We start from the raw sequence: 13,263 nt of genomic DNA, 5'->3' as shown, positions 1-13,263 counted from the left end.
TGTCCTTTTAATCAGTTCCTTATCTAATTTACACTTCTTTTACCAAACCCAGCTTTTCCTGGTTCTATGTTCATAACTGCTTTGCTTCTGCTTTGTTCTACCTTAGTTACATTTTGAATCTGGATTTTAATTGTGGTGTTTTCATTGATGTCTAACTTCTCAGGTTATGACCAGGGATCTGGGTTTTCCATTCACCATGAAAAAATGTGGTAAAGCCCTAATTTTCTCATTTTAAGGAGAAAAATCTGGATTTTCTTCTTTAAAGGAGAAAAATATGTAAATGGTGGGTTTTCCCTTGCAGGCTGGCACCTCATCATCACGGTATGGAGCTCCCAGCAGCAGCATCAAGCCTCCCCGCCCCACTCTGCCTTGCCACACTGGGTCCTGCCCGCTGGGTCATGGAGGCCTTGGAGGGGAGAGCAGCAGGGCGGGGAGCGCTGAGCCCAGTGGGCAGTCCGCATCTGCCTCACCCCACAGGCTCCACTTCAGCCATGCTGCCCATGGGACTAAATAAGTTCCATTGCAGCAGCTGCCACCTCCCACAGATGGTAGCTGGCGCTCAGGCATTGCTGGCAGGGACGGGGCTGCGGACTTGGGTCCCTAGCCCCATAGCCCTGGCAGCTGGGGGTGCTCTCTGGCAGGGCTGAGTGGGGACTGTGGGTGGGGAGTGAGGGGCACCAGCAGGACCCAGGGGGTGGTGGTTGGCAAGTGAGAGGCAATGGCATGGGCAGGGCACCGGTATATCAGGGCTGCTCAGTGCCACAAAGCAGTGGGGAGGGACAGCTGCAGGTAGACCTGTGTCCTGGTGAGTGAAGGAAGCAGGGAGAGGGGCACTTTTCTGATTTTTTCAAGAACACCTCTCCCCCCCCCCCCCCCAATCAAATGCCAGTATTTATAGGTATTTAGGATTTATTTTAGTATAGTGATTGAGGCACTGGTAGGCTTCCAAACTGCTTTAAAATGGTAAATATATCAATAAAACATTGTAGTCAACTGATATCTTTATATATAGTGGTGTTTCATTTTAATCATGGAAAAACACACATTTTGGGGGTTTTAATCGGAGAATTTGCTATTTCTATTGGAGAATCTGCAATTTTTGGAGAGAGAAAATCAGGATGCCTGGTTATGACAATTAACACTGTCTCCTTGTCAGGGGATGGAGTGGAGGGTGTTGAACTAGACATATTTAATTACTTATTAGATTTATATGCCACCCTAGTGTTTTACAACTAGACCGCCTGTGACAGATGTTCGTACAATATTTTCTAAAAGCCTCTGGTGAAGGAAATTTCACACCCTCCCCAAATTATTTCCCAGTGTGTTACCACACTAAAAATTAGAACGCTTTTCCTAAAATCTAACTTGTTTTAAGCTAGATTTCTTCTTAGCCTTCCCCAGGGTGCCATGGGGAAATATTGATTACCATCCTCTTAACACAAACCTTTTTCTGTGTTGTAAGACTGTTACCATGTTCCAGTTCCCCCATCTCGTGTTTCTAGACTAAACAAGTTCTTTTAACCTTTCCTGATAGCTCATATCTTCTAAATCTCCTCTTCTCCTGGAGTTTCTCTAATTCATCTCCAAGTGCAGTGCCAGAATTTGATACAGAATTGTACCTGAGGCCTCATCAGTACCTAGGAGAGTAGAATAAATACTCCTGTTTTTTATATATAGCACTCCTCATTCCAGAATGAGATTTGGCTTTTGGGATCATCAGATCATGGACTCCTTTATTTTATGATGTACCATATCTCCCAGATCCCTTATGGCCTTACTACTGTGTAACTACTTATTCTCATATTTTATAAGCATGATTTTTCTTTCCTAAGTGCAGCACATCACACTTTTCTTTATTAAACTTCAACTTGTTGATTTCAGACCATCTCTCCAATTTGTTGGAATCATTTTGCCCTCCCAGCATACTGTCATCCTCAAATAGTATACTCTGTTCCATTATCCAAATTGTTAATGAAAGTACTAAATAGATTTGGGCACAGGACAGACTCTTGGGAGTCTCCACTGAAAATGAGGCCCTTGTTTGAGAGGGTTCCATTGGTAAAAGTTGTTTGAAAGTGTTTTTCAACCAGTTGTGCACCTCCTTTACAGTGGTCTTATGTAGACCATATTATCTACTTTGTGCATTGTGGGATTTGTCCCAGTGAGATCACACAGGAAGCAACAGGGCAACTATCTTTTATTGTACAAATGAAAGGCTTAACTCCAGTTACTCTCAACCAGGGTGCTTTACCTGTGAGCTCCTTTTAAAGTTGTCACTGGATATCATGCAATATTAGCACCGCTGGGTGTGCAAACATGTACATATGATTCACAAAATAATCCCAGAGGTTTTGACTAGGTTTCGACTATAGTGTTAAAACCATTCTGGCCTGCTGTGGGCTGTCTTGCAACAGAAGAATTTCTTTATTGTTTTTCCATAGCCAAAAACAGAGTGAAAACTAAGAGCTGCCATTTTCTGAGGGGGTGCCTCAAGTATAAAAAGGTTGAGAACCACTGCCTTATGCATGGGCGACTGGTGCCTCCTGAGTCGGGGGTGGGGGGGCACTTGCCCCGCCAGCAGCCAGTCAGCAACTGGGGAGGGGGGGGTCCCCCCACAGCCAATCGTGCCTTGTGGGGACCACAGGGATTGCTTCTCCTGACACCCCCACTCCCTGGCCAGTGCTCTCATGGGGGTAGCGAGGGGGGCGGGGGAACCAGTGGTCTTGCCTGCCCCTGTCTCGCCCATCATCTAAGTCGGAAACGCTGCTGTTAGGGCGTGCACCAGCGCTCTCAAGGGGTGCATGTGCACCCCCTATGCATTTCCACTGGCCTTATCAAGTCCTTTCATTAATGCATAAAACACGGAGCATGAAAGGGCACTGTTGTACGGTAAATTTGGGCAGCTCCTGGAGCTCTTAACCCCTGTCTGCACATTAAGGTGTTAATGTGTTTTAAAGCACTCATTATGTGGTTCAAAGTTATGCCACTCCAGGACAGGATTATCTCTTCATCCTCACAACTCAGTTCTTGTTCCATTAAGGTGTGGCCACTCTCCATAAATGTGCCACTCAAATTGAAGGTGTGACTGCTCCAAACTCCAAGCTAGCACTAAGCCGATCAACATTTGTGCAGCTCACAGCCTAAAGTGTAACAAGGCCCAAACAGAGGTTGCCCCACTGAGTGCCCTGTAGATAGACAGGCTCTGCACACAGCTGTAGAACTTAACACAGGACAAAGACCTCAACTGAGGGGTCTTTACCAGGCACAAAACTAAAAAAGAAAAACAAAAAACCTTGCTGGTCCTTCCTCAAAGAAATACAACTGTTTCATTCCCTAACCTTCAGGAGCCTTTATTTCTGTTGTAAATAAACTTAGCAAGATGGAGAGATGCAAATTTACATGGAATGCCATAAACTGGGACCAAAAATTAGCAGCAACCCACACAGCACACAAAGCCTTACTGCAATGCAGCAAACCTGGCAGGCAAGATAAGGGTAAACCCACATGCCCTACCTAAAGGGTTACATTGTGTGTGTGTGTACTTCCATGAATAGGTGGGGCTTTTTTGTGTCCCTCTCCTCTTGCTGCTTGCTGTTATGCTTCAAGAGCACTAAGTTAAGCCAGTGGTTCACAACCTTTTTAAACTGGGGCCCCTTTGTTAGACTGAGGAGGAGTCTCAGAAAAAGCCATCTCTCTGCTTTCGTTAGCTTTTTAGTTCATAGTAGGAACAACATCTCTCACTAGGACACCCCTCCTCCCTCCCACAATACACCAACCAAGTAGGTAATAGGGTAAGGCCCTAACCATGTTAATATTAGACAGCACCCTGTGGCACCCTTGAAAGACTCCTTGAACTCATTTGATGGCTAGTGGGTGCTGTCTGATTTAGTGTCTCCCCTTGGCACTCTTGTTATTACATTTGACCTCCACTTCAGTCCCTGTTTTGATCGTTTGTCCCAAGCAATATGTAACACATTGCTATTGGCCTCCAAAACTAAAGAGGTCTCATAGCTTCCTCGGCAGGCCTGAGCCCCTGGATCCCCTGGTTGGGAAGCACTGCCAGGTGGACTGCAGCACCTCAGATCCTGACTGGAAGCTGCTGCTTGCAACCATGAGATGCCACCTGGGGGAGCTGGAAGCGGTCCAAGCACATGGAGCTGCCTGATGGCACCCTCCCCTCCATGTCATCCCCAGCCACAGGGAACCCCCACTGCTTCCTGCCTCAGGGCTGGCAAAGGGGCTCCCCACCCCAAGTCGCACTCGCTGAGCACCCAGTGTTGCCTGTGCTGTGGGAGTGCCCCCCCCCCACGCGTGTCTTGCAGCACCCCCAGGATAGGTGCACCCAGGGTTGCCAGGTGTACTATAATTAACGCATTCGTACAATCATTTCAGCTCTGGTATGATCAATAATAGTAGAAGTGTTCAAAATGTACGATCACTTTTGGGGCAGCTCATTGATGCAGCATAGACAAAACCCAGATCACTCTCTGGGAGTTTTAACTGACTTTTGGGCCGGCTGTCAGCACTTTCTTATTCCTGCTTGCCTCAAAAGAAGGACATGCTACAGCTCTGGTGAGCTAGTTCTCACTCACTCGCTGGTACTTAATAGTGAGCAATAGAAAGGGAATGAGCCAATTTATGTGCGTTCTTAATTGCATACTTACTTGCATATTTTTCAGTGTACGATCGTTTTTCAGCAAATGGATCATTTTGAGCTTCCAACAGAATCTAGATAGCTATGACCTGGCACCACCGGGGAAATACGAAGGCAGGCAGGGCTCTACGTCACAGAAACGCAGCTGCGCTCTGTGACGCTGCAACGGGCACAGGCAGCGCGCGGTGCGAGTGTTGATGTCACAGCGGCACGAGGCGGGGAGCTGGGCTCGCAGCAGGCGGGGGGAGGGGCAGCCGCGCTGGACGGGGCGATGACAAGCCCAAGAGAACCCCGAGCCCGGTTGCCCCGCCTCGCCCGCTCGGGGGGCGGGGCCGAACGGCGAAGGAGAGGAACACCCGCGAGACTACAGCTCCCGCCGGCCTTTGCGGTCGCGCTAGCGTCATGACGTAGCCGCGCACAGCCCGCTGGGGCGAGGCGTGGCCAGGCCGGGCTGGGCTAGGGGCCGGCGCCAATGGCGGCTGGCGGACGGGGCCGGTAGAGCCGTTGCCTGCCGCGCCCATTCATTACCACTGCGCCCCGCTGCCCGCCCGTTGCCGCCGCCGCCATGGAGGCGCTGATCCCGGTCATTAACAAGCTGCAGGACGTGTTCAACACAGTGGGTGCCGACATCATCCAGCTGCCGCAGATCGTCGTGGTGGGCACCCAGGTGAGGCCGCCTCGCTCCGCGCCCGCTCTGCCCCGATTGCGGCACCTGACCCTGCGCGGCCGCCTTCAAGGGCACCCTCCCCTCCGCCCCCCATGACCGCCCGCGCCCCGCAGCCCCGCCTCCACCCGGCCTCGGCCCCCGCGCTGCATCGGGCCCCCACAAGGGCAGCCTCGTGCGGCGCCCGGGGGGGGGCAGGGCAGGGCAGGGCAGTGGGGCTCCAGCTTTTCCAGGCTCGAGGCCCCCCTGGGAAAACACCGGCTCTTCATTTTCGCTTTTTTTTTTTTTGACAGGGAGATAACAGAGCAGCTCTTGTTGTTGTTGTGGTCTTTTCTGAATTCTTCTCCACTGCATGTTTTTCATGCCTTGGATTCCCATTTGAGAAATGTGGGTCTGCCATGTGAAGCGTGTTCGTGGGGCACCCTGCAGGGGAGTCGCTGCTGTAGAGCAGCGGTTCCGAACTCTGATAGATTGTGCACCACCAAGTTAAAATGATACAACCTTAAGTATCGCCAACGAATTTTTGTCATCTAAAGCAATTGTGATGCATCTGTTAACGCGTACCACTGACAGGTTGTCTGTGTACCGCTGGCGGTACCTGTACCGCAGATTGGGAACTGCTGGTCTAGAGAGGTCTGGTTCAGTGCTCCGCTCTATAGCAGACACCCTTTGCTCTGTCGTGTTGGGGACAGGCCTGGTTGTTACTGCCAAGGGGTCATGGGCTGTTGCCCACCAAGAGAAGCTATAAGGCTGTCAGGTGCAGGGTCCTGGCCAGGACGGACCATGGGTCTGCCCTGGGGTGGCGCTAGTTGTGTTCTTAAGTTGTAAGGGGGTAAGCACTGCAGCGTAGACATTGGTTTTTGCAATAGAGTGCCGCTCCATTCACAGCAGTTACAAAGGGGTGCCTCAAGTGGAGCAGGGTTGAGAACAGCTGTTATAGTAAGTGATGTTTAGGGACCTACCTAATTCATGGCAGCTGCCTTCAGATCTTGTGGTCCCAGGGCAGCGCCAGTTGGCATTTTCACAGAAGTGTGGCACCCCTTCCCCTCCCCTTCCCTCCTGTCCCCCATCTCTGATTAGCTAGGGGCCTTGGGTATCCCGCCCCTTCCTGGAGATTGAAAGTTGGATGCCTCCCTCTGGGGAGGGGAGTGATTTCTGGGGCCCCTCAGCTAATGGGAGGCATGGCAGGGAGGGGGATGCCATGCTCTGCTACAAAAGTCTTCCTGTCCCCTTTCTCTCCTCTCCTTCCCCTCCCCCATGCTTCAGGACACCAGGGCTTTCCTGCCTCTGTTTGCAGTGCTTCCCCCTACTTGCTGGTCAGTTACCTGCTTTTTCACTGGGACCATGCTTTTTTACTGGGAGCTTCCCAAATTCATGGTTTCCATGAAAATCGGAAAATCGTGAATTTGGTAGGTCCCTAATTATGACAGTTACTTTGGTGCCTTTTTGTTGCTTAAAGGGATCTGGTCATCTTAAACTTGACTAATTCTTTTTCCTTGTCCTTGTTAGACTCAAAGGCATCTCTTAGAAAATGCCAGCTTTTAATTTTTATTTGTTTTTTGACTATGGAAAAATAATGGAACATTTTTTCCGTTGCAGAGAACTCAGAAAGACCACCACAAATCAGAATATTTTTAACGCTATGGATTCCTATTTGAAATCTTGGGGTTTATCTTGTGAATCATGTTTGTACACCTGACAGTGATAACAGGACCCAGGTTGAGAATTACTGGTCTACACTGAGAGAAATGCAGGAAATTTAAGTATTGAAAGTACCGAGTCAGCTAGATTTTTTTTTCAACAAGTTTTGCATTTATGGTGACGTAGAGTATTGTTCTTCATCTAGAAAAAAGGAAGTTTGCCACATCTATTGTTGTTGACCATTTGTTGAAATGACAGTGACAGCTATACTGGAAGTGAGGCAGAGTCTTTATATTTTGTCATCACTTGTAACTCTTGTCCACATGGAGCCTGACTGACATTGGTGAAGCTTTGTCTGTAGACGAGTACATGGCTAGGTACATGGCTCAAGTTGCAGGATTGGCACCATGTTAAAATTTTCTGTAAGAATGATATTTGTGTCTAGGGTTACAGCATCCCTTTCTCTTCCAGACTCCTCCCTTCTCCCCTCCTGACAGTTTGCTGGTTACCTGATAAGTAGGAGAGGAGGAAGAGGAGATAATAAGACTATCAGTGCTTCTGAAACCAACTTATTCAAAATATTTCTATGTACCTTTCAACACTTAATATATATTAAACCATGGGTATTATGTAAGCATATAATAGACTTTCTTTCAAAGCCAATTAGACCATAATGGACAGTAGTAGTACAGGAAGTGTCATTCTCTTTTTTTATCAACTTTTTAAGATGGAATAATTAATTGTACATAAGTTGCTTAGCACAGTAAACATAAAATAATTGCAATAGATTATTTTCTCTGTTCTTTGGAGGGATCTGCTTTGACATAGCAGGGCACTTAAAAATACTGCTACCTATAAAATAGGCTTACTGTCTTTTTCCATTCTAGAAATGAAGCTGAGGTGGGGTTGTGGCATTGTTCTGTCACCTTTATGATTAAATTTTACTTGCTTATGTTGCAATTTGGCAACAGACTTTTAGAGCACATGGGTTAGAATCTGAAAAGATGAACAACTTTCTCTTTGTTAACCATTCATAGGTGAATAAACTACCTGATAATGAGCACCCTTAGTTTGAGCAGTTTACATTTAGAAGCATTCAGTGTTTTCAAATATTCAGTAGTGTTGTCTACTGTAATAATGAATCTTGCTTACTGATCTTCTAGATGAATTTCTTATGACACTATTAAAGAGCTCCTTTCATCAGTGATAGATTGTATCCTTACCAAATACTTTACTGGAAAACATTGTCGTATCATAGTTATTAGGTATAATAGCTGCACTCTGAATTTGGACCATTTAGGGTGACTCCAGTTTTATTGCCTTAAGATTGGTTTGAGTCACTAGATTTCTGGAGACTTCTCAAATGTATGTCAGTGTTATCGTCTTTTCAGTAAGTTTTGAAATATGCCTCTTAAGTTTCCCCTTATGGGCCAATTACTTCAGATATTTTTGGTTTAATGCTATATGGCCCTTCAATTTTGTTTCTCAGAGCTCTCATTTCTTAGTAGGGTTCTGATATATGAAGACTTGTAATGTCACCTTTCTTTCTTTACAGTATTCAGATGTTTTGTATTCTGCACCTGCATCTTCCTTTGTGGAAACGGACCCTGTCAAATGAAAGAATTTCTCCTGTCAGTACACGGTTCCCGTTCATTTGTGTGTGTATGTATATGCACATGCACACACTCATTTTTCTCCTTAAAATATACATTGGTATTAGTATATTCTACTTGCAAAAGAAATTAATTGTTATATTGTGTTTAGTACATCCATTGCTTTCGTTCACCGTGGTTACTAAACTAATTCCAGTCTTTCTTTGCTATCTGATGTTTCATATATTGCTGGTGGCATTCTGTGGATTTGTTCTTGTTTCTCTGCATGCCACAAGCGTTCTGTATATTTCCAGAGCCTTTATAACTAGAAATTGTCCATGACCCTTGGTCATGTTTTAATTTATCTCAGAATACTTTCTCTTTCCCTTATGTGCTTTCTTCTTCTATTACTTTGTGATTTATCATTTCCTTCATTCCTTGAAAACATGCTCTGCAGAACTTCAGTGACCTACTTTTTTCTCCTTTAGACATTTTAATTCTAATGACCAAATATTTCCTAGTGGGTTTTTGGGCATTAACTCAGATGTCCTCTTGCCTCTAGTCATGTTCTTATTACTCAAAATGGTGTGAAAAATGTTCAGTTGCCAGTTCTTCTTAAATATTGCAGAAGCTAATAAATCAGTATCCTATTATGGATACTTAGTTAACATACTTACCAGCCTTAGTTAAAGGAGTGGAAATGTACATTTACTATTAGTTTAGATCCTTTGAACCCAAGTGTGGCATTACTAATTTGAATTTTCCTGCAGCGCCTAGATGCAAGTCTGTTCTGTTATTTCTTAGACATAGACATTAGGGCTGGAAGGGACCTCAGAAGATCATCGAGTCCAGCCCCCCGCCCAAAGGGCAGGAAGTCAGCTGGGGTCATAGGATCCCAGCAAGATAAGCATCCAGTTTCATCTTGAAGGTGTTCAATGAAGGCGCTTGAACGACCTCCAGTGGCAGGCTGTTCCAGACCTTGGGGGCTCGGACAGTAAAGAAATTCTTCCTTATGTCCAGCCTGAAACGATCTTGTAGTAGTTTGTGACCATTCGACCTCGTCATCCCTTGGGCCGCTCTGGTGAACAAACGTTCCCCTAGATACTTATGGTCACCCCTGATAAACTTGTAGGTAGCCATCAGATCACCCCTGAGCCTGCGTTTTTCCAGGCTAAAGAGCCCCAGGGCTCTCAGCCTGTCATCGTAGGGTCTGCTTCCCTGACCTCTGATCATGCGCGTGGCTCTTCTCTGGACTCTCTCAAGCTTCTCCACATCCTTTTTGAATTGTGGAGCCCAAAACTGGACGCAGTACTTCAGCTGCGACCTCAGTAAGGCCGAGTACAGGGGGAGAATGACGTCCCGGGATTTGCTTGAGAAGCATTTATGGATGCAAGCCAGCATTTTGGTCGCTTTACTAGCCGCAGCATCACATTGCAGGCTCATGTTCATCTTGTGGTCAATGATGACCCCCAAGTCTCTTTCTTCCATAGTGCTAGCCAACAAAGCACTGCCGAGCCTATAAGGATGCTGCAGGTTTTTTTTCCCAAGGTGGAGAACCTTGCATTTATCGGCGTTGAACACCATCAGATTCTCGTCCGCCCACTTGCTGAGCCTGTCCAGGTCAGCCTGGATCACCCGCCTGTCTTCTGGTGTGGATGCTTTTCCCCCAAAGTTTGGTGTCATCAGCGAACTTGGCCAGTCCACTTCTGACTCCAGTGTCCACATCATTAATGAAGATGTTGAACAGTATGGGTCCAAGGACAGAGCCCTGGGGGACCCCACTGGTCACCGGACACCACGATGAGTGACTTCCATCAATTACTACCCTCTGGGTCCGACCCTGGAGCCAATTTTCCAGCCAGTGGATCGTGGAGGACCCAAGGTGACAATTGGCCAGTTTCTCCAAGAGACGATCATGGGACACCAGATCAAAGGCTTTTTTGAAGTCAAGATATATGACATCAATCTCATCTCCCTTGTCCAGGTGATAGGTCACCTGGTCGTAGAAGGAAATGAGATTGGTCAAGCAAGACCTACCCGCAACAAACCCGTGCTGGCTATCCCTTAAGATGTTGGTGTCGGCCAGTCCATTAAGGATGGCTTCTTTAATAAACTTTTCTAAGATCTTCCCCGGGATAGAAGTCAGGCTGATGGGCCTATAGTTAGCCGGATCCACTTTCCTCCCTTTCTTGAAGATAGGCACCACATTGGCCTTCTTCCAGTTTTCGGGCACTACACCAGAGCGCCGGGAGTTTTCAAAGATCCGTGCTAGAGGCTGGGCTATGATGCTCGCCAGCTCCTTGAGTACCCTGGGGTGAAGATTGTCAGGGCCGGCTGACTTGAAGGTATCCAGCTTCTCAAGATGTTCCTTCACAAAGTCAGCATTAATGGAGGGCAGGGGATCACCCTCACCTGGACTTCCCGGCCCTGTAGCGGGCATGGGCATCCCATGGGGCTGATGAAAGACCGATGCAAAGTACCTATTTAATAGGTTGGCTTTTTCCTGGGCGTCAGTTGTCAGTTGCCCCATCTGGTTCAGCAGGGGTCCAACATTGCCCCTGCTTTTCCTCCGGCTCCCCACATATCTGAAAAAGGACTTTTTATTGTCCTTGATGCTCAAAGCTAGCTGGAGTTCAGTTGCAGCCTTGGCTTTCCTGGTCAGCTCCCTACAGGACTGGACCAGTGCAGAATAATCCTCCTTGGAGGTGACTCCCATCCTCCATCCTTTGTAGGCCTTTCTTTTTAGCCTCAGGAGGTCTGCTAGGTCCCTGGAGAGGCAGGGGGGCTGCTGTGCCCTCTTGCTGCCTTTCCTCCGAGATGGAATAGACTTAGTTTGTGCATTGAGGATCGCTCCCTTGAGGAGCAACCACTCTTCTTGAACTCCCCTCTCCCTGTGGTCGCAGTCCCTTAGGGCCTCACTGACAAGCCTCCTGAGCTTGTCAAAGTCGGCTTTCCTGAAGTCATGGACTTGCGTGTTGCTGACTGACTTGCCAGCTTTTCGGCGGATGGTGAAGGTGATCAGCTCGTGGTCACTGTCACCCAGCTTCCCATCGATCACTAGGTCGCCAACTAGGTCATCCCCCGTAGCCAGTACCAGGTCGAGCAGCGCTTTGCCTCTCATTGGCCCATAGACTTCTTGAGTCAGGTAGAGGTCATCCACGCACGAGAGGAAGCTCTGCGACCGCTCAGATTTTGCTGAGCGATCCTCCCACGAGATGTCCGGGTAATTGAAGTCACCCATGACAACCATGGTCCTGGAGCATGCCGCCTTAGCCAGTTCCTGGGCAAACTCCTGGTCAAGCTCAGGACTTTGGGTGGGAAGTCTGTAATAGACTCCCACCATTGTGTCCCCTGTGCCGTGTTCCCCACGGATTTTAACCCAGAGGGTCTCCAGCCGTCCACCCTGGTCGCCAATATCGACTTGCAGGGACGCATAGCTTTCCTAACATAGAGAGCTACACCCCCGCCCCTTTTCTCTACACGATCCTTCCTGTACAGGGTATAGCCATCTATCCCCGTGGTCCAGTCATGGGTGGAGTCCCACCAGGTCTCCGTTATCCCTATGACATCGTAATTGTTTGCACTGAGCAGGAGAATGAGTTCCTCCTGCTTATTCTTCATTTCTTATTTGGTTTTTGTGTTTTAGTTTCTTCTTCAAGTTGTCTAATCAAGAAATCATTAACAAACACAGGCTGGGAATACCACATAAATGCTACATGTACAGTAGCATTGCAGCATCCAGTGCTGTGACACCTTTTTGTTCTGTATTATCTGAGGACTTGCTATTCAAAAGGCACTATGGGACTGTCACAACCAAACATCACAAAGCAGTAGAATAAAAAGGCAGAGTGGTGCTGTTTGAATGAATGAGTGCATGTATAGGATGTGCATGTAATTAGAGAGTTGTCATTGAAGTTAATTACATGTGCTTCAAAGTCAGGTCTTGAGTTAGAGAAGTGATGGAAATATAACTAATTCATTGTACATAATAAGAATATTATCATATTTGGCCATCCCCAGAGAGTGTTAATCTAAGTATGTAGGTGAGATGGCTATAGTTCTTCAGGCCATTAATATTTGACATGTGCAGAGATTCTTAGGAATCATTGCTTCTTCCACTGACCTTAAGTGATGTACAGAAATAAGTGTAGGATCATAGGAAAGTAAAGCTGGAAGGGACCTTATGAGGTCATCTAGTCCAGCATTTCTCAACCAGCGTGTTGTGACCCAAAAGTGTGCTGCAAGAATACGTGAAAGGGTTACAAACAAACTTTATAAATGGATCAACAAACTTTAAAAATTGATTCTCTTTTAAAGGAGAACAATATGGGAAACGGTTGGTTTTCCTTTGCAGGCTGGCAAAGCTCCAGCCTGCAAGGGGCTGCTTGGGATCCCCCCACACTGGGAAGCTGGGGCCTGGGGGAAGAGGGCAGCAGGTCAGGAGTGATGAGGAGCATTGTGTCAGGACTGGCCATCAATGTTTACAAATGGGTCCCCATACAAAAAAGGTTGAGAACCGCTGATCTAGTCCATCCTGCTGCTCAAGACAGTCTGTAGCTTACTGGCACATCAATTCTTCCAGTAACTTTATTGTAGAAAAGCATTATGATTTATTTTGTGCCATATATAAAATGCTGGCCTTACCTGTGCATGCCCATAGTGACTTTTTAGGACAGAATTTTAGGTGAGTTATTATAGTGCTGAGTTGCACG

General features: G+C 47.1%; 1 protein-coding gene across 4 annotated transcripts in view; it reads left to right on the top strand.

Moving 5' to 3' along the window:
* The first annotated feature begins 5,087 nt into the window (after window positions 1-5,087).
* The window catches only part of DNM1L (dynamin 1 like), a 62,136-nt gene continuing 53,960 nt past the window's right edge, over window positions 5,088-13,263 (top strand). For 2 of the 4 annotated variants that reach the window (XM_006276343.4, XM_019489432.2), the window contains exon 1: window positions 5,089-5,321. In XM_006276343.4, coding sequence (XP_006276405.1) covers window positions 5,220-5,321 — 102 coding nt within the window. In that variant the 5' untranslated portion in view covers window positions 5,089-5,219. Of the gene's footprint in view, window positions 5,322-13,263 lie in introns of all 4 variants that reach the window. The other 2 variants (XM_019489431.2, XM_006276344.4) reach the window with 2 other exon arrangements.

Source organism: Alligator mississippiensis, chromosome 4 (genome assembly GCF_030867095.1).
Source record: "Alligator mississippiensis isolate rAllMis1 chromosome 4, rAllMis1, whole genome shotgun sequence".
In the NCBI taxonomy this organism is placed as follows: domain Eukaryota; kingdom Metazoa; phylum Chordata; order Crocodylia; family Alligatoridae; genus Alligator; species Alligator mississippiensis.
This window is presented reverse-complemented; position numbering and strand designations above follow the sequence as displayed.